Source organism: Epinephelus lanceolatus, chromosome 5, assembly GCF_041903045.1.
Source record: "Epinephelus lanceolatus isolate andai-2023 chromosome 5, ASM4190304v1, whole genome shotgun sequence".
NCBI classification, from domain to species: domain Eukaryota; kingdom Metazoa; phylum Chordata; class Actinopteri; order Perciformes; family Serranidae; genus Epinephelus; species Epinephelus lanceolatus.
The window spans coordinates 17,626,118-17,648,524 of record NC_135738.1 but is presented as its reverse complement, the minus strand read 5'-3'; the positions used below and the strand labels follow the sequence as shown (position 1 = coordinate 17,648,524).

General features: G+C 42.8%; 1 protein-coding gene across 4 annotated transcripts in view; it reads left to right on the top strand.

Annotated features, from left to right (window-relative positions):
* LOC117262330 (cGMP-inhibited 3',5'-cyclic phosphodiesterase 3A-like) overlaps positions 1–22,407 on the top strand; it is a 175,648-nt gene that overhangs the window by 47,935 nt on the left and 105,306 nt on the right. For 2 of the 4 annotated variants that reach the window (XM_033635230.2, XM_033635229.2), the window contains exon 1: positions 1,377–3,009. The exons of 1 other annotated variant lie outside the window; for it this stretch is intronic. In XM_033635230.2, the coding sequence (XP_033491121.1) occupies positions 2,086–3,009 (924 nt within the window). In that variant the 5' untranslated portion in view covers positions 1,377–2,085. Of the gene's footprint in view, positions 1–1,376; positions 3,010–22,407 lie in introns of those variants that run through there. One more of the 4 variants, XM_033635228.2, reaches the window with a different exon arrangement.

The window sequence follows — 22,407 nt, the reverse complement described above, 5'->3', positions numbered from 1 at the left end:
ATTGTTTCAACTCTTCCAAAGAAAAAGTTACCCATGGGCTCTGATAAGTTGGAAAAAACAGATGTTGTCACAAAACTCTGCTCACACTCGGAGCCGGCATCTGTCCTGTGTGATACACTGCATTGAAAGGGCTGTCTGGCACTCAGTGAGCATGTGCTGAAAGGTGATGGACAGGACCTGGCCTCCTCCTGCTCCTATCGCTCCCTGTTAGCGCTTCTTCTCCTCCTGTGCTTCCCACTAATCACAACTGACAAGGGATACACAGGACTCTGTCTACACATACGGATAGAAAGAGTCGTGCTGACCTGTCTCGGCCCGGGGGGAATGAGCACAGGTAGAGAGAGAGGATTGAGGGGGGCCCGAGATTTCAAGAGCATCAGCATCACAGGGCGTGAGTCCTGCTAAATATGCAGCTTCTGTGTTTTGAAGGCTGCGGGATTTCCATAAATTAATGAAGGACGTGGGGCTGCAGAAGCAAGAGCGTGGCATGACAGAGCAGAATGCTCCGTCTTTATTTAGATGCTGTGAGAAGACCAGATGTTGAAAAGCTTCAGGGTTAAATGTACAGTATGAAAGTGTGTGTGAGAAAGAATGAGAAAAAGCAGTTACAGAATCAGGAGAGAAACATACTGACTACACGCACAACGTGTACGTCAGCTCCCTGTGTGCATCAGCAAACATGAGCCAGTTTACATGTGCTTGCTTGGCTGTAAATGTCTATCTCTGTGAGAGGCTGCGGTCCCATGGGAGCGTTACATCTGAGGGTGTACACGTGTGCCTCCTGAGCTGTGAAAACATGAACTTATGCACAGAAGATCTGCACGCTGAAACATTGATGGAGAAACTTCCACTGTGATGCAGCACATCATCGGTGACACTTAGAGTGGGATGAATATTTCAATGACCTGGTGGAGTGGGGACATTAGGAGTCAAGCTGCAGGGCAACCACAGGACTATTCTGAGTATTTAAATGCAAAACAGTTTGCATGAAGAGGTCCTGTTTCTGTCGTCAGCATGGAGACACTTCTCCCTGGTTAAAGATGAATTCATGTTGAGGCAGTTTAAAGGCCTCAGGTTTGCTTGGCCATCTAAACCACAACTCAGAATGCAGCCATTGAGATATAACATGGGCTGAAATATTTGTTTCTAAATACACCACATTTTATTCCATTCAGAAAGGAACTTACTGGGAAAATATAGGTCAGTCCCATTTGTGCAAAAACAGGTTTTGATGCTGTTAAAATAAAAAAAAACATACGATTTTCTTTTTACTAAAATATGAGAGAGAAAAATATCTAAACACAAGCGAGATCTAATGAGGACAACGCCTGCTGGGCTGAGTGAGGAAATATTTGGGGGTTTCACTGCTGCTGCAATATCTTGCTCCATGCGTGGAATCGGAACTCGGGGGTGTGAATGAGCTGAGACTCGCGGCTGGTTGGAGAGCTGGTGACAAACACTCCGGATTTGCCCCTCAAAACACCGAGCAATAACCTGACGGACACTCGCTCAAACTGCCTAAATTCCTCAGCAGCGTTTATCCTCGAAAGTAACCTTTGGAGCTTCAACTGCTTCAGGACGGACCGGGAAGTGGCCAAACAATGGACATATAAAGCGCGTTTTATCGCTGAATGTTCACAGAACGGGACTGATGTTTTGCAAAGACTGCTGCTCCTGCTGCTGCTGCACGGACCGGGCCGTGGAGGAGCCACAAAGCGACGAGGAGGACAGCAGAAGTCAAAGAGACGGCGCTCCACAAAGGAGGGCAAAGCGGGACGACTGTGTGCAGCAGAGAAGCAGTGCCCTAGATCTGAATAACATCTGAGTTACTCTGTCATTCAGGCTCCTTTTATGCTGTCTCGGGCAGCACTTTCTCAATCCGCACCTGGAAAAACAAAGGGAACGCGTTCAGTGGCAGCACATCTCCATGCGTAAACGGAGATGCACCGGCGCGTATTCGCTGTACTTTTTCACAATGCGTACAATAAATGATGTTTGTTTTGTCACTAACTCATCTCCTGTCCCATGACCACACTGGTATAGATGCATTATAGACTTCCTCATACTTCATATCTGCCATGAGTGATGGCGATGCCTGCAGAATCTGACAGTACCGGTGCGCAGAGCAGCACTCATGAAAACAGCCTCAGCGCACCGGATCGCAATGGTTATGTGAAAACATGTGTCATCCCACTGTGCCGTGACCGAGATTACGAGTCGTGGGTGAGGCTAATGTTCACAAAAATATGGAGTTCCCAGAGACTCCGGAGTGCGGTGTGCGTGGGGTCGCTTTCGGTTTTTCTCGCTCTGTTGGTCAAATGTGCAGACTGGAGAGTTGAAGCCAGCAGCAGCAGCAGCAGCGCTGACAACAGACTCTCGCATTCATCGTCTCCCCTTCACTTGGTCTCAGGCTGCGCGGCGGAGCTGTTGCAAACTTGCTGGAGTGTTGTTTCCCCATTGTTCACCCTCGTATGTGCCTTCTTTTGGGTCGGTGTCTACTTAATCCGCTGCGGAGTGCTAATCCAGACCGCCCTCTCCCTCCTAACCTTGTGCCACCTGGGCGAAGCAGCTGCGTGGACTCTCCTGGACGGGACAGATGAGCAGCTGTTTTCATTCACGACAGCAGCCGTGGTCGTGCTCATCTGCGTGGCCACCGGCGCACTCATGGTAGCGCGGCTGAACCAGGGCATATCTGTGATCGTGTTCATAAGTCTGGTCAGGACTATCTCACTCTTCTCGCTGCACAAAGTACGGGCCACTTGGAGACCGTACGTAGCGTACCTGGTTGGAGTGCTGGGCATCCTGCTGGCGAGGTATGCTGACAAGCTCCTTCCCAACCAAGGGAGACACAAGGAGGGCTGCACCCCCGTGACTGGAGCCAGGGAAGAGATCCCTGTATTTAAAAGGCGCAGGAGGTCCAGTTCTGTGATAGCCTCAGACATGGCACACAGTCAGCCCAACAGTAAGTCACATCGCCGGACCTCTCTGCCATGCATCCAGAGGGACCAGGTAAGAAGTTTCTGTCCCGTTAAACTTTTCTGTTTCTGGCTTGTTTTCTGCTTTCACTGACGAGATTTTGGGTTTGAGATGAAGGGGGGAGAGAGGAGGGAGAAGTAAAATGGCACTAAGATAAGCACTGTTGGCCTTTTATAGTGTGACTGATTAGAATGTGCAGCTTTTGTATTATTATTATCATGACAGTTAAGGCCTATAGTGAGGGTTACAGAGGATTTTTTTATATCATGCATATCATGTGTGCAGTGTAACACACAACAACAACAACAACAACAACAACAATGATAATTCTAGCAATGATGCATAATTATTATTATTGCTATTAAAGCATACAGTGAGGATCACATAGGTTTTATACATATCATGTATGTCATGTAGTGTAACACACAGCAACAACAGCAGTGATTATAATAGCAATAATGCATTAGTATTGTTGTTGCTGTTGTTGTTGTGTTTACATGTCATGCTCCTGTTGTACATCGCAGTGTGGATTTTACAGTTTGTTTTCATGTGATTTGATCCTTGCTCTGCTGTTATTGCTCTGATCTGCACAGATCATCCCTGGACTCACATCTTCTTATATCCTGTAGGGATATTTGCAGCCATTCGCAGGCAAACATGGAATTCTATCTATTTACAATATTTTTTTCTACTCTACCTTCTCAGTAACGTTGTTATACAATATTTCATTATAGTTATTTATTTAATATAACAAATTATGTGCTATTTTCAGCTAAAATGTTTTTAAATGTTCCTCTTTTTTCTCTGAAATCGTCGCCCCTGTCAGAGCGAGATGCTGTTTCATGCATGTAGATATATACAGTGTAGTTGCAAGTGTAGCTCTCCTCTGTCATTTGAAAATAAAGTACCAAATTTGGTATTTTGTTGCTGAAGGGATGCTATTTTAGAAGCAGCTTTCAAGTGCTGATGAGAAAGGGAAGCTGAGGACATGATGTCAATGATTCATCCCGTCCGTAATTATTTATGTCATACATTCTCCCCAGATGATCTCTGAGCCATTGCCACGAAACTGACAAATACATTATTATCTATCTGTCCTGGACTTTATTACCACTTACTCCTCATCTCTTATCAGAGCTTTCTGTCCTTAAACTCCAGGAATGTAGCAGCTCTGGCTTTCAAACCTCCTCTGATACTGATACACATGCATACCTGTGTTTAAAGGAGACTTGGGAGGAGGAGGGGGGGGGCTTCATTCAAGCACTCATATCAGCTCCTCAGCCCTCCTTATGGAAAATCAATGAGCATGCTGAGCGTGTGAATGGGAAACAGACTTCTGGAGTGATCAAAGCTCTCGTTGTGACCTGTGAGTGCGGTTAGGCAGGGAGATGAGAGGCTGCACTGTCGGCCCAGCCACTTGAAAGATGCCCTCAGCTCTCAGGCTAGTTAGCGTTGTAGTGTGCTTGTTTGTTTTTCTTTGTGGTGACACTCACACACTCATGCACATACACAAATTGGATATGAAAAGACTCTTAGATATTTTAGAGTTTACACTTTATTCTGATTTAGGTTTGATTTCTCGACTGAAGCTCATTCAAGTGTCAGTCATTAGTTGATATGCAGGAGGTGGTTTGCTGCAGTGATGGAGTCAGGATGTGTCTTTGTTTATAAATGAGTGATGAGCTGGAGGATGGCTGCCCTTGTAGTTTACACTGAATAGTTACTGTATGGATGTAAACAGGTAGTGCACTGATGGCAGATTATTTTACACTTTCGTAATGTTGAAAATGATGGACAGAAAAAAAATATGTTTTCAGTCTTACAAATAATTGACTAAGAAGGAGAAACAATGCATTTAGTAAACATTGTTGCTAGTATTTATTTTTTGGTGTTATCAAGGGCGTAGGTTTTGTTTTAACATTAGGGCGGGCACATATGAAATGAGGAGTTTGGGGGTCCTCTTCCAGAAAATGTGAGTGTCGAACTTGGGCTGCACAATTAATCAAATATTAATCAGGAACATGATTTTATCTTCCCATAATTTAATGAGAATGATCGACTGCAATATTGACGTTTAAAATTCAAGCTCTGCTCATACAATACAACACCGCATATCAAATCAAGCGCTTCCTATTCTCAGCCAGCCTCCATTTTGAAGAGGTGTCATGCCACTACACACGCACCATGCAGCAGCAGCTTGTGTAAAGTTTTCTGCAAGTGCAAACGAAAATCATCCGCTCATCAAACATCTTCCAAACACATCCTTTGTTTGGAAGTTTTTCAGATTTAGACAACAAATCATATGCAAAGAGCACATGAGGCTTGTGTCTGCTCCGCAAACATACACAACTGAATTGTTTATCTATGAAATTAATGAGAAGACACCACAACATGCAGTACGATGAATGCATGAAGGCCGAGAAGAATAACGCGGCAAACGTTACCTCACTGAATTTCAGTCCTTGTCAAGAGCAAACTCAGAAATCCACAACAGTGACTCTGCAGAGCACTTCACAGCATTGTGACCGCTGTAAAAAATAAATAAATGCATACATAACTAATTACATAAATAAACAATTAAAAAATACAGCAGTGGATACGTTTCCATCCAGCTCTCAGAGACAGACTGAAATAAACAGTGCAGTCACATTACATTTGGCCAGAGATGTGTGTCCAATAAACACTGTTTTCATTTGGTTTCTGTAGTGACACTTATTTTTATTTATTTTATATTTGGGGTACAATTTTATTTATATTTTGTTTTTAGCAGATGCACTGAATTCAGGTGAAGGAGGGCCTTATTTTAAGTCTTACTTTGATGCAAAGATTTGTTAAGTAGCAGGAATGTAGCACAACATGTAAGTGAAAGCAGCGCTCTAATGTGAACATTTTTTAAAAATCAATGAATTGTCGTAAATAACCAAAATAACAATACTGATCAAAATAATCGTGATTATCATTTTGGCCACAATTGTGTAGCTATACATCAAACAAGTAATTTCCTGCATCCTGGAGAGTTTTTATGAACCAATTTGTGCATTTTTGCATTAAATTATGGTGCAAATATTTTTAATTTTGTCATGTGGGGACACATGCACGTGTTTTAAATATTAAGGGGGGCGTGTCCTTTGCATCCACCCAAAAACTACTCTCATGAATGAAGGCTTTAAAAACAAGAGGGAAACTGCATATAGGTGAAAGAGAAAGAAAAACAATTCACGTTTTTTCCACTTCACATAGTCGTGTTTCCATTATGGCAGGAGTGAACTTAGGCATTAGGGAGCCAGGCTGTACTTTTCACATCTTTGCCATTTGGATCAGACTGCTTTACTTTAAGGGATTCAAGATGGAGTTACTCAAAGAACAATAAAAACAGCCCTAAAATCAAGACATTAGTCGTAAACAGCTCACATAGATGCAACTACTGCAATTAACGCGTTTTTGTCTGCTTCACATTTTTTTGTTTCTTGCGGCTGTGTCCCAATAAAAGCTGAGCGGGATGGAACTACCAGACAAACAAAGTAGACAACACCAAACAAAGATGCAAAACATCTCTGCCTCTCCTTGCTCTAGCTGTCACCACAGCCCTGCTGGAGCCCTCTGCTGAGAGATTATCTCTATTACATGTCTCTGTTTGTGGGACAGAAAGACTGTGAGACTGTCTTGATAGTGTGTGAAAGTCAAGTTGAGAATATTATAGATAGTCTTGAGTGTTTTACCATTTGCTCTCATCTCTGGCGGTGGTGCTAAGCAGTTGAGCAGTCACGGCCTGCCTGTAATTGAGACACACATGGCGTACATATGCTGTCTTAACCGTGTCTTGTCTGTGTGGTCTGTAATGTGTAAACAAGCCCACGCTGACCCACACTAGTCATCACCTTGCTCACACGGGGCTCTGGCCTCCCTAAGGGGGGTCAGACGCATGTTTGGGGGCCACAATGCAACCACCACATGGTGACGGGAACAGCAGAGATGTCGGGCAGCATAAAGCGTCTAACTGACTCTGCCTGGAGGACAAAACAAAGGCTAACTGCGTGGCAGTGACACGGCCGTCATTTTCCAGGTACTGCTCCTCGGTTAGATGACCTCAAGAGGCTGAATGACGCTTCAACAGTTCTGCGCTTTGCTGTGTTCAATAGAGTTATGATGTTTTAAAGACGTTGTAAGAGCGTCATGACACGGGGTAGATCTGCACTTTGTTGACGTGACAATGTTTGCATAAGTGCTGTGCGTCTGGAGTGTTTGAAGAATAGTGTGAGGTTGGAGGAAGGATTACAGTAGATACTTAACTTTGTTTTTCTCAGGAAGTGTCTCCCACAGACCTCAGAGTCTTATATAAAGGCCCTTCAGATTGATAGTCACTGTGTAAAAACAGTTTATTCAGAAAATAAATAGAGCAAAGAGGAATCCCTCTGTCTCTTCTTCCTTGCAAGCCTTAAAGCTGCCATGTTGCCCTCCGCTGCTCTGCCAAAGCCATGCTCCGAGGCACAACTGTAGATTTAATAAACAGCCATTTTCCCTCCTTTTGATTACAAATTGGCTGCCAGCGTCTATCAGTTCACTAAGTAGATGCATTTTGCAACGCTGGGGTCGTCCTTCCCATCATGAGCGTAATAAAAGAAAGTCATTATCAGCCGATCTGATAGCGGTTAGCGGGGGCCTCTGCGGGAACCTTCTTGGGTTAATACAAAATGACAGGCCGATCGTCTGTGTTTCAGCTCGGGTTATTGAACTGGAGGAAGAGGTGTGGACTTGTGGTGTGGATCGCTTTTCACAGCGTGTAAGGAAATTTGAGTCCAAGGTTCTCCTGCTGCAGACATCAGCACTGTCAAAGACTGTCATTCCTCATTCAGAGGGAAGCAGTCTGCCAGCGCTGCCAGCACACATCCAATGTTTTAACTACCTGAGCTGCAAAAGTTTTCAGCTGATTAGCCAGGAAGGGGAGTGGACATAAGCGAAACACTTCTGCTTTTTAAATAAGTCTCTTCAGGAGAGAGCCACTCCCCTCTGTGAGCGACTCCACCCCTCTCCACAGCGCTCTGCTCCCTGTCCTCACATTGACACCAACACAAATATTATCCCAACCAGAGGAGGAAATTCTTTCTTAACTTGGATGATAAAGATATTCTTGAAATCTATGGTAATGACTTCCTGTGGAATGGGATCCAAACACAATTACTGTTGCTGTTGTAAATGTTTCCTGTTACTCTATTTTTGCTGCACCATCCATAATTGAATTGTGATTTGGATGGAGGAGGTTGTTGATAGCCTGTAGGGCAGTGATTTACCACTGGGCCACTGCACGCTCTTATCCCAAACAGCTTGTTTGTATTCTAAACACATAGCCTCGTGGGATATGATGGGGTTTTTTTTGACTGGACTGGCCTTTGGGTTAGAAACGGTCTCATTGAAAGCCTCCCCCTGCGTTTGGAAAGGAAGCTGATATCAGCATGGGGTTGTGTGTCTTGTGATTGGGCGATCCACTTCACACTTTCAATCCCCATTCAGTCCCAGTGTATTAGCTGCGCTGTGCGTGTGTGAGGAGGCAAGGGGTGGAAGAATTGGGGTAGGAATGAAAGTAGGTCATTCGAGGTTTTGTTTAGTAGCCAGGCAAAACAGCAGGCTTACTGCTACCCCCCTGAACGGTGGAAGAGTCCTGCGTTTGACTGATGCAGTGTTGCGACTCCAAGCATGCTTGCGCTCCAGATTTGTATGTGTTACCTCTCCACCATGTTGGCTACCCAGCGCGAAGCCACATAACACTGGGTTTTAGTCTGTGGCGGCATAAACAAGAGCTTCTTGGCCACATGTTTTTTTGTCTCACCAAACAGACATGTTCTGGACACAGCGCTGCGATGGCCAGCTCCCAGATGTTTAGAGAATAATTTGGGGGTTTTCTTTACAACCTGGGTTTTACTTTCATAGTTTGGGCAAACATTTGAATCTGTTATGGTCTGCTAGGGTTGCAGCAGTGTACGGCGAAATTGTACACCATGGTATGAAAATTGACAGGTATCATACTGTGTACATTTGCTTATGAAGGGTACTGAGACGGAGAATCTCACCTGTGCGCCTGCATCTCGTTTTCTCTTTGACTCCCTGTCAGACATTTTTCACATACTTCCATTGAAAAAAATGGTTTCCAGTTGTAATTATAATAAAGCATTTGTTCTACCAAAAAAAACCCCTTCTGTTTCCATTCTATCGTGGGTCAGTGTACCTGATAATAATAATGTAAGACAGGTTTCTCTCTCCTGTCTTACCTATAAACATACTAGTTACTGAATTATCTCAAAGGGCTGTGGGTGAAGTAAGAGCACAGGAACAGCTTCGATGGGTAAATTGATCCACTTCAATGTCCAAAAAAAGAACATAGGACAACTAAACATCGACAACAATAGTGACATCTCACATGTTATATATCACTCTGCCAAACTTAATCATAGCTGTCATTACCTGCACGTAAGATTGGGTAGAAATTTTACTATTAGCCTCCCTTACAAAATATTACTAATTGCTGATTCCAGTTTACAGGAATAGTTTGACATTTAGGAATATGATTACTAACTTTGCTGCAGAGAGTTAGATGTGAAGTTTGATACCCCTCTCATGTCTTTACAGTAAATATAAAACTACAACCAGCAGCTGATTACCTCTTACAAGTCAAGTCAGGTTTATTTGTAGAGCACATTTAAAAAAACTGACATAAGTGCTTCACAAAGAGATTAAATAAAATAAAGGCATGATCAGATTACAACAGAGACAGAATGTAAGTCAAGTAATAGAAGCATGCAGTATCTTGATAAAGTCATAACACAAAAACGACAAAATAAAATAAAAGCAAAATGAAAAACACTGAGGTCAGGCATGTCGTCATAATGATAATTAAAAGGCTAAGGAGAAGAGATGGGTATCAAAATGGGTTTTAAAGTTATTAGTGGAGAGGGGAAATCTAATTTAACATAAGTTCAGCATTAAAAAACAGGAAGAAGCAGCATTGTTCTAAATCTAAAGAAAATCTGCTACTGTATAACAACTAGCAGGCTAGCTGTTGCTCCCTTCTTCCTGTTGTTATGCTAAGCTAAGCTAATAAGTGCTGCTGGCTGTAGCCTCATGTAATCATGACAGTTATATCGACTTTCCCATTTAACTCTCTAAAATTAAAGACTATATAAATAATGGAAGTAGCTACCATGACATCACCCCTTGGTTTGTGGACTTCCATTTTGAAGCCTCGAGCACGCCATTCGTCAGAAGTGACTGTATTTTGGTGGGAGGCTGGAGCTATGGAAGAGAGAGGGATGGATCTGACTGGGAGGCCATGAACACTATTGGCAGACAGCTTGTTGTTCAAAGCGTCCTGCCCTTAATTATGTGTAACTCTGAGCCTTAATAAAATGTAAGCGGTGAGTTATATAAAAATTCACCTCAAGGAACCAAAACATTTTTGGTACCAGGCTGTAAATATGTTTATTTCTGCTGTAAAGTTTGGCATTTTAACATGGGGGTCTGTGGGGGTTGACGGGGAGCCAGCCTCAAGTGGCTGTTCAAAGAGCTGCAGGTTTTAGCACTTCCCTGTTGGCTTAATTTTTCAGCCCTGCAGGTTGCTGCTTGGCAAATTGGAAATAAGAGTATTTGCCAAAATGTAGAACTATTCCTTTAAAACCTGTACAACTATCTGACTGCCTTCTCATTGCCCCATTTGAAATCTTTTTCCTGACGCTGCTGTGTTCCTAGATCTCCACAATAAACTGTGTGTGAGAACAATTTTATTATTACCGATACCAAGGATGGGCAAATCTCAGAAAATAAAACCTGAGTTGTAATAAAGCGAAATTATCCTTTAAACTCTACATTACATGGCTCATACATCTGTGTCCAATCCCTTCATTACCTTCATTTACAGCAACCAGAGCAGCTCATATCCTGGTTCTTGCCCCGTGTCTCTGATCACCTAAGCCAACCAAACCAGAGGTCCAGGACTAAGCTGAGTGCCCCCTCTTTCCTCTCTTCCCTACCTCTGGCACGACCACGATCTGGCTCCCTACTGATTACCATGGAAATTATGGAAGGACGTCTGTGTGAGCATGTGTGTGCATGTAAGCGTGTGTGTGTGTGTTTGTGTGTGTTGCCAGCAGCTTGATGGCTGCCAGCTGCTGCAGGCTGAGAGGTTGAATCCGCTCGTAGAAACACGGAGGGCCTCAAACCACAGACGCAACCCAACGCAGCTGGAACTGCTAGACAGGCACAGGCCTCCAGTCCTGACACATAGCACACATATTAACACCTCAGGATCCTAATAACTGCCTCACATTTGAATAGAATAGTACAATCTGAAGCAAATTATGTGTTTTTTGTTGCGCGTGTTGAAGGGTAGATTACACGCTGTACTTTATTCTGCTGTCTGTTCTAGACTAAGGCAATTATGTCACTCAAGTTTTCTGTGTTACCATAAGAGACCGACTATTTCAGTGATGGAGGTGAACAGAATGTTCCTGGCACAAATGTGTGTATGCGTACTGTATGTGGGTGTGTGTGCTTGTGCATGTGTGTGTTTGTGTGTGTAAAGAGAGAGAGAGAGAGAGAGAGAGAGAGAGAGGAGAGTATTTGTGTGTTTGTGAGGAAGTGGATAAATTTGCATATGTGCATAAGCTAGATGTGTGAGTGAATGGGGCTGCATATTGTTTGGTTATTTTTTCAACACTATAGCCAATATGATACCTGAGTTTCGGCACCATTACCTTGATGATACTTTTGTTAATAATTTGCTCTAAGAAATATATACATTTTTCTGCAGAACTAGCCAAAGACAAATTTCTCAAATGTTGCATATTGTCAAAACACAAGCAGCCACATTGGTGGGCTTGTTTATTGCTGAGATTGGTTGGGGTGCTTCATTATTTATTGGTGGGACTATAATTTGCGACCTGTTCTTACTCCCATGGCGTCAAATGGCGCAGCTTGTTTAGTGGTCCTCAGCGTCTGATACAGACGCACAAGGCACCCTTTAGTATCTGTATGAGACACACTGGGCATTAACGTAACTCTAGAGTAAACCCATCTGTGGCAATATTAGACATTCAGAGCAACTGACGTAGTATAAAGTGCGAGAAAGTTCACATAGGGAGGCAGTTGGGAGATGGATGGGTCAAACAAACACTGGACTTTCACCTTGGACGTTGCTGTTTGTGTTGGGTGTGAAACCAAAAGTCAACATTGAGTTTTCCTAAATTAGTTAATGTCAGTGACAGTATTAATACTATTACTATTGTTTCTCAAGTAACATTAATACTGGTTCATTCAATTCACAACTTTAATTGTTATTAAAGACACTTTTAATTCTTTTGATCAGTGGACCCTACAGACTAAGGGAATATGAATTACCTACAGAATAATGGAGGAATGGACACATATTCTGACTTTATGATAGCTCCAGAGGTAATGTAGAGAGTCACCCCTTGTTTTTTCGTCATTCAGGTAAATCTTTATGACTTACGGTCTTCTCTGGTCCTCGTGATTTCAGTAAAATGAAATCAGCCAATGTCTAGCATCTCTATACTGACAAAAGTTTAAACATTTATATTTGTAATTTTGATCTAAGCAGCTAACTCACGTGAGATGAAGTGGGTAGTCAACAACCTGGTTTTATACAACCAAAGAACTTCTATGAAAAGAACTGCTTGGCGACCAGACCAGGCTTCTAATTGAGACAGGCCTTTATTTGTCAAAATGTGTAGCCACACCGGGCTAGTAAACAAGACTAGGCGTTTAACTGGGACGAGGCTTTCAACTGAGTTTTACAGTAACTTAAGTTATGTAGCAACCACACTTATCTTAACCCATACCATGATCTTTTTTTCGAATTCCAACCAAGTAGTTTTGGTGCTGAAGCCTACATTTCCTGTAAACATGGTGTATTTTGAAAAGACACTATGCATGTAATAAGCAGAAATTGACACTGAAACTGACACGTCCAAAACTGACAATAAACGGGTACCTGTAGCGTCATAGTTTGAAGCACAGAGGCACTGATTAAGTTGTGGTATTTGGCAAGTTGGAGGTGACAGCGTGTTGCAATTTATAATGAATACATCAATAAAGTATGAAATGCCTCCAACAACCAGTTCTGACTTCTGACTACTATTAATATTGGTAAACTACTGTTTATTAGTGATAGCAATAACGAAGTAAAAGATGATATTCAGTGCTCTGCAAGGAAAGCTTGACAGCACCCAGGTGGAGACAGAAGGCCGGCAAATGCAGAAATAGACGACAGTCAACTTAAGAAAACTCTAAAAGGTGACTGAAAAATGACACATAAACTACATGTTTGGACAAACAAGCCATACTGACAGGGACAGCAGGAAATGTCTACAAAAAGTTACTGAGAGAATATTCCAGCAGACTTATTGCTCATTCAGGCTTCAAATGATGGTTGTGTTTGTTGTGCAGCGCTGGAGGAGGCACTGTAGCCTGCCACAGGTGGTCTCCCCCCGCTGTTCAGACACACTGTCTCAATGCCAGTCTCGGCTTTGTCATTTTCACGAGTTTCTGGAGCATCTTGATGAGGTTGTTTGATGATGAGACAATGCATTTTTGGCATGTTTGTAGTTAACCACAGCAAAGAGAATGATTGTATACTTAAATACGTAAATGTCAAACTCATTCAGGTGATTCTGGTGCATGGATTGGACTGGATCAACTAGAGAATGGGAGAATCAGACAGGATTTTATAGGTCAAACATTAGTCATTTCTTGGTGGGGCTAAAGCCATCTCGCTCCACCTATAGTGTCATCTACAGTATGAGTAGCCATACAAGAGGCTCGCTAATTTCCATTCAATCCCAACCTGCAGCACTTGACAGCCTTTAATACTTGGCTATGGATATATTTTGATCTGTAGGGCCAAAACATGATTGCAGTTTGATTCTTAGCTGTACACATGAGGCAGGCACCCGTGTTTGCAATGCTGAAGCAATGTTTTTGCTTTGTAAAGGACGGGTAGCTTCATAGGTGCTGGTATGTCTCAGTTACAGCAGCACATCACTTTTTGGTTTGGCAGCTTTCATCGCTATCCTCCTGAGGAGAACCTTTGATACTTCTCTTGATGATTTAAATGAAGAAATATGAACATTGTTTTCTGCCAAACCCTTTTGTATTTAGCAGGAGAGCCTCTAACGTCTTTTCCTAAATACCAAAAAGGACTTAGGCTCTTGTGTGTAACCTGCTTTAAAGGATGGGCAGGTTAATGGATGCCAGTGCGTATCCGGTACAGCACATCCCTTTGGGGAGCTGAACGCAGCACGTTTGGCTTTCATCTGTATTTATCCTCCTGAAGGGCTTTTCAATCACACAAGGAGCCCACCTTTAAGACAGTGATCCCTTACATGAGGGGACATTCCTGCGCTTGCCCCGGCGCTAAATGAACTGGAATGTGCAGGTTGAGCAGACCCTGAAGGAATGGCCTGTGGGCCCATTCACCCATCCCTCCCCTTCCCGGCCCTCCTCTCCCCGCACACCCTGACCTGAGCCAACACCACCATCCTGGGCTGTCACCAGGTGTGCAGCTGGCCTCTGCCGAATGAATAGACACTCTCACATCACCCCGGGAAGTGTGTGCGCGAGTGTGCGTGTTTGTGAGAGGGAGGTAGAAGCAGCGAGAAGGGGGAGAGCGGTCTGAGGCGTAAATAGCTGCAGTCTGTAGAATGTGTGAAAAACAAATGGAAGAAACAACTGTTAATTTCCCCTCTGAAAGTGTTCACGTGCACATTTGGGACATGAAAATTGATCTCATGGCCTTTGATTGGTGCCGGGGTTCATAGAGGAAGTACAACAAGTCCCTCAGGTGCAGTCTGGCTATTGTGTCTCCACTAGAAACAGAGCAGGCCACAGTCGCTGCTGCTGCTGCCATCATTCATTTAACAAGCAGGAACATTTTGAATCTCTCTGACTGGGACCGTCCAATAAACCCAAACAGCTATCAACTGATTATATATTTCAGGAGCATGACATGGAAGGCTGTTTTCAGTGATGGATGGTTGTATTTAATAATCCACTGCCTGGTTGGTTACTTACGGCCACAACTGGACAGGCTATTGCATATATTTTATTTGATTCCAGCTCTTCATGCAGCATACTTTTCCTTCTAAACATTACAGCCTCTCCATTTCCAGCTCAGCTGCCTGAATAACATGTTGGTATTGTACGTTTCTCCAAATCATGGATATGTTATTTTTGCATGTTTCATCATATCAATGTTTCTAACATGATGTAATTCAGATTATATGTAGTATATAAGTAGGTAAGTAAATTTTATTTATAAACACCCTTTCATCAGGAGGAGGAGGGGATTGTTGATGGTGTGACACCTAGGCAAGATGGCTGCCAAGTAGCAGACCACTGACCAAGTATTTTAACAAGACTTTTGGACATGTCCAGCCATGTTTGTTGCGACGAATCCAAGTAGTTTATTCAGGACTTCAGCACATTTCCAGTCATGTTTGTCACGACTAAACTGAGTATTTTTAACAAGACGTAGGGACATTCTTAGCCATGGTTATTGCGACCAAACAAGGTATTTTTAACAAGACTTTGGGACATTTCCAGCCATGTTTGTCGTGATCAAACCAAGTATTTTAACAAGACTTTGGGACATTTCCAGCCATGTTTGTCGTGATCAAACCAAGTATTTTAACAAGACTTTGGGACATGTCCAGTCGTGTTTGTTTGCGACAAATCCAGGTATTTTTAAAACGACTTTGGGACATGTCCAGCCATGTTTGTTGTGACGAATCCAAGTGGTTTATACAGGACTTAAGGACATTTTTAGCCATGTTTGTCACAATTAAACTGAGTATTTTTAGCAAGACCTCGGGGCATTTCCAGCCATGTTTGTTGCAACCAAACCGGATTTTTTTTTAACAAGACTTTGGGACAATATCAGCCCTGTTTATAGCGACCAAAGTGAGAATTTTAAGGCAAAACGTTGTCCTAACCTGAGTAATTTATGTGCCTAAACCTGACCACATGTTAACCATAGCACTGTCACAACATAAAACTGAAAACTGAAATGGAAAGACATATAAAGTTTCAACATATCCGCTACATATGAAACATACAAATGTAACATATCTGTGGTTTGCAGAAACATTCAGTGCCAACATTTATTCTGGTGATAGGTTTGCCATTTCACCACAGGACTGTTGCACATTATTTTCAAAATACAAGTGGCAGAAGAAGTATTCAGGTCCTTTACTTGGGTAAAAGTAGCATTACAGCAATATGAAAATACTCTATTACAAGAAAAATTCACACATTCAAAAGTACAGTAAGTTTTGGTTAACAAATTGTCTCAAAACAACAGTATTTGTTTTGCAGTAGACTAGATCCTGTCAGAGTTGTATATAACTCTATATGTATATATATATATATATAAATATATATATATATACTGATTCATAGACATTTAAGAAGCATGTTTTAACTTTTAGCTTATTTTACAACTTCTTCACAAAGTCTATTTTTTCTTTTAGAAACTGATCTTATGTTTTGTATAAATCTTAATCTGTAAAGCAACTAGTCAGTTAAATATAATGGTAAAACAGTGTAGAAACATTTCTCTCATGTCAGCAGGCTGCACGTCTGTCTAGCTGGATGGCGTGGAGCAAGGAAATGTGTTATTGTAACCTCTGCCTGGTGAGCCCTCCCCGTCCGTCCAGCCCGCTGCCTCACAGGCTTGCCATGAGCCTGTCTGTCCCTGCAGCCAACAAGGCTTCTGCTGTTCCCTGCTCAGTGCTATGTTTTACTCTCTAAATATGTTAGAGAGAAAAAAAAAAATCTGTCTGTACATCTGTCTGTCAGTTGGCTTATTTCACCCCTTGCAGCGGCGAGAGTCTTAGAGTTTGGGTTAAGGGCTGTTTTCGCGCAGTCACTTTCAATTAGTCAGATATTAAAAGTGGAATGTATAGTTGTCGGGCTGTGCTGAATTAGCATGATGGTATACAGTGTCTATACGATTTGGATTTTTTCTGGACTCACCGTGTATGAACAAATACCAATGTTGGAATGCTGGTGGTGATTCTCAGTGAAGAGCTATTTTTGTACCGCTTTGGTCACATTTCTGAATCCACTCTGCAAACAGAAACTGCTTATGGTCAGCTCAAGGACATAAGTTATTTTTATTAATTAAAAATACCAATAAATGGGAAAGAAGTCACAAATTAAAAAGCAGTCAGCTGGTTTCTTTAAAAGTTGAAGAAACATTTTTGTTTTGCAATCCTAGTGTTTCCTATTTATCTGTGTTTGTTAGCATCACTCCTCGAGTGAGGAGTTTTAGAAGTGTGTATATTATCATTTATTAGTGTGGGACATGAGAAAAGTTTAGAAGATTTATTTTCTCTTTAATATAGGAATCAATGATAACTTTCCTAAATAAAAAAATAGGAGCACAAAGTAATTTAGGAGCACGGTGACAAATGATCATATAACAGAGAGTTTATTAATACACCATGTATAGCGCAGCCTACATTTTTACTTTTTTTTGTCATTCAAGTTTTTTATTGAGCTTTTTCTATTTTAAGAACATCAACACAAAGACAAGTACATAAACACAAACAGCACAGACTAAACAAAAACACATCTCTGCAGTGTTCATAACATTTATGATGCCAAAGTCCTTCAACACAACGTTAATCCTTTTATCATCAGGTGACCTGTTCTACACATCATGCCTGGAAACAAACAAACAAACAAACAAAAGGTCCCTATTACACAGCCACATCAAAAGAAACAAACACCCACTCTCTCCATCTGTATTATGCAATTGTAGTTCATTTCAGTACAGTGTCTGGCTCCTATGACATGTTTAATCCTCTTAAAAAGACAAAACTGATTTCAGACAAGCACATATAATTCTCTTTGGTGATACAAATTGGCCATCATTAACTCAATTGATGCATTCTCTGTCATTAACTTGACCCACTCTCTATATTCAGGTCTAACTTGACTTTTCCAGTTGCGACGGATGACCCTAGCAGCTGAGATAAAGCCTGTCAGGGCAGGAGCAAATGCTGGTTTGGAGATCTTGGGTAGAAGCAAAGTAGAGCTGATTCAGGAACAAGCACACCTAGCCACTCTTGTATTGTTGTGATTATCCCTCTCCAGAAAGGTAGAACTAGAGGACAGGCCCACATTACATAGATAAAGGTGCCAAAGACAGACAGGTGTAGAATAATATCGAGGACATATCTTATAATGTATACATTTTCCTTGAGCTTCTTTTGTAAACCTGCCTGCACCAGATATTATCCTCACCCATGCATCCTTATCAATGTTTAAAGTGTAGCACTACTTTGATTAGAGCAGGGAAAACAGTCTCAGACACAATCTGAGTCTTTATTTTTTTGTCTGTAGCTCAAAACTAGCAGAGTCAGTTGCTTCTTCCGTCTATCTGATGCTGTTGCTCTCTCTAGACACTAAAACATTATATCTATATGTTCTCTCCACTGGCTCCAGTGGATGTTAAAGTGACAGAGCAGGTCACGGTAGCTTCGCAAACATTGTTCTCAGCTGCCCTGTTGTTACTAGCCGCCATGCTACTGTTGACTTTTGCTGCCTACGTTAACGAAAGTGCAAAGCCTCTTGATTTTGTTGAATCTTCCGAATCCCCTTGGCAGGATTCCTCTTTCTCCTCATCACTTTCCCCTTAAAATAAAAAATAAATTGGCTCCAATTTTAGCCATGTCTGCACTTAAGTACTGATACGTTTTCCATGTTGTTTACCTGTCACAGAAACTCTACTGTGATTGGTGCATAGTGACTTGTAAACTTCTGGGACTGGGCAGTACAGGGGAAAGATGACAGTAGATTATAATCATGTACCCGCACACTGTGTTCCTAAATTATTATTTGGGTTTGCACGGATCTATTTTTAGGGGCAAATGCGGGTGAAATGCTCGCACTGTCAAGCCCTGCCCTAATGTGCAAAGCCCAATGAATATTTAATTTTATTTTTTAAGTGAATGTCATCTCAAGTTGACATCTACTTGTTAGGCACATGGTGAGGACAAGACATCCAGAGGGCCCTGGGATATTCCCACTCTTGCAAGAATTCAGCTACACGCTGTATTATTCAGTTTGAAAGTGTGAGTCTCTGCTCAGTTGTTAGAGAATTGGTGAGACGAAGGCAGGAGCCACAGCTTGGCCTCAGTCCGTTTTCCCCAAACCCTGCTTCGGCCCCTGGCTCTTTGTCCGTGAGAAGTATGATAAAGTGGTGACCTCCTCCAGTTTGTCTTTTCTACACTGTAACCACCAGCTAACACACACACACACACGCACACACACACACACACACACACGGACACACGTACACACAGTCCAGCAGACTGGCTAGGCAAGGTCTCATTGATTTGTTGCTGCTATCCTCTGCATTGCCTGGAGACACTAAACGATGTCAGGGCTGACGTGTTCTTGTGTAGGTGACATCCGTTTATACTCGGCCACAATCGATGGCTATGAACAGCAGGCTCTTCTGTGCATATCTGTGTGAGTGTGTGTGTGTGTGTGTGTGTGTGTGTGTGTGTGGTGAAACACGTCCTGTGTAGTGGAGATAGTGGGCTGTTGGTTCCAGCAGAAGCAGCCCTTCCTGTCCAGTAAGCTCACCAGCGCTAGTACGGGTCACATCTATGCCTGGAAAACAAAACGTGACAGAAGACGTGACAGAAGACGTGGCATGACGACGTGTGAGCCTCGTTGATAAGACGCCATGGCATTGTTGAGAAAACTTCAAATGAATCCGCATAGCACAAATGCTCAGTGTGCTCCTTTAATATTAATAATAATAATAATAATAAATTTTATTTGTTGGCGCCTTTCTGAGCACCCAAGGACACCTTACAATAAAAACATACAAAAATACCAATAATACAGTCTGTCAGTGTTGTTAAGAGAGAGTGAACATTGAAAGTGGGACTCAGAACAATGTGAATGAGGTTAGAATAGACGTACTGAGCCTTTATTTTAGTGGTTATGTGCCTGGGGCTGCCTCAGGTTTCTTTCTACCCCCCACCTCTCTCCACAATGTTTTCCATTAGCTGCTGTTCCATTCATACTCTCGCCGATCCCTGCGTCGTCTCCTCCGGGACTGGACAGATTAAATGAAATCTCTACACCTACTGTAGCTCTTCTCTTCTTGACTTTTCTCTTCTCTCTGTTTTTTTGTCTTTTTCTTTTTCCCTGATCTGTCCTCTCCACGGACGGTGGAAAGAGTTTAGTGTCAGGTCTTCAGGCTCGAGGCAGTTTAGCAGCCTCAGATCCTGGATCACAATGATGGCTCTGAGACCACATCGCAGATTCCGGCTTTTACAAAGTGGCGCTGCCAACATTGTCTGTAATTCTGCACCTCTCTCTTGTTGGTCTCCTCTTTGAGCTAATGTAACATCTTCTATCATGTTTTCTTTTCCCTCTGTGAATATTTAACCCTTCACCTTGTGTCTTGCTGTCATAGTCAGACCCATTTCAGTGTTAAGATTTAAGAATTGTGAGAGGTTTGGCAGGTGATTCATCAAGGCTTTTTTGGAGAGAGCGTTTCCATTATAAGGACGAGGAATGGCATGTGGTGGTTTTGGCAAAGCTCCACAAGCTGGAGAGGCAGAAGGACTTTTGACGTCATCATGAAACGTGACCCACTTCTCAAGAGGCGAGGAGCCTTGGGCTGGTTGAGCAGATGTTGCACAGATGAGCCTGCGCGCACCCACACACACACGCAGACACGCACAAATTGTGCACCTACCCTGTGTGCACACTTTCAACTCTGCCTTTATTTTCCATTAAAATACCCACAGAAAAAGAATCAGCGGCACAGGAACTGTAGCCGGGTCTCATTTGGGTTTGTGGTTGTGCACAGGCGTGAACTGATGTGGTCATCAGCGTGTGCGTTTGCAGAAGAGGTAAAGCATGACAAATAGGAGGGTGTTACTGGGTCATTCAGGCCATATCAGGTGGGTTTCCTCTGAGGGGTAGAAAAGAACCTGAAGCAGCTTCCACAGTATGCCTCTGAGCTACATCACTCCTGTTACGTAAGGTGGATGTAGGAAAGACGAGGTGATGTTGGGCCCAAGAGAACCGCTCGTTCAGTTCTCCACTGGCTCCATCCTGCCCGTCAGCCGGGGGCAGTCTCCTCCTCCTCCCCTCTGCCATCACTGTGACGCTTTCAGACGTTACATAATGCCTTTCTTTCTGGTCTGTCAGTTAGTTAGGCATGTTAGATTGCAATAGGCTCTCTTTATCTCAGTGCTATTTGCACCTTTTATTGAAAATGTAAAGGGGCCCGTTGTAATGTTTGTTCCAAGAGACTGGGTAGACCGTCGGCTCCAGGCTGTCGTGCATTCCCACTGGAGCACCACAAAATGCAGACCAAAGCTTTCTGGGCTTTCCATAGTGTTACTTTGCTTGTATTTTAATTTTAAAGTGGTTAAAAACAATATGTTTTTTACTAACAAGGAATCACATATGTGAAAGGCGTTCGTAGTTATAAACCTTCAGATAATTATCACTCAACTCTGCAGCTCCCTTCAGTTCCCCTCTGTGGAGCGTTTAAGCATTTTTAACCGTATTGCTTTGGTTTTATGGCCCACTGCTTCACTGTTTTAGTTCATTCTCTCTGCTCCCACAGCGTTGTTTTTAGCTGCAGAAGGGAGCTGTTTCGATCATGACAGCATTAAAAAACTCTGAGCATCAATTCCTTTGAGTTGTTAGGTGTAAATGTATCGAAGCTTTAAAGGGCCAGTGTGTAAAATGGGTTGAAAACCGTTGAAAACAGTGACATCAGTGGTCAAATTCTAGATTGCAGGGCTCACTCGCTCACCCCTCCTGTCGGGTAAATGACGGTGGCTTCGTAGGGACAAAAAGCCTTGCGCAGACAGGAGTTTTTCAGGAGTAGGTCTATCTAGTGACAAGGTGAATATTTATTTAGAAATCTAAACCATAAACCACGATATTGTAATGAATCCCTCACGAGCAGGAGACCAGAGGAGCGTTCAGGAAAAAGGCCCGTTTATTTGAGCACTCCAGAAACTCCAGTAACACTCCAGGGGGTAAAAGACTCCGTCCCAAACTCTGACTCTTCTGGCGTAACACACACACTCCATACACACATACTCGTTTACGATACCTAGCGGGCACCCCCCTCCCCTCTCTGCTCTGCCAATCTCCAGCCCGCACACTGACTGACAGCGTAGCCTGTAAACAGAGCTCAGCTGTTTATTTAGCCTAGCAATATCTCCGGACTATAGCAGCTGCAATGGACGACTTTGAACGCGATTTTGAAGAGTTTCTTGTAGCGGACACAGACCCAGAGCCATACCTGTTTGAGCCGGAGCATACAGATGAGGAACTTGGATACTGAGCGGGCGAGAAGAGAGGCTGAATCCTCCG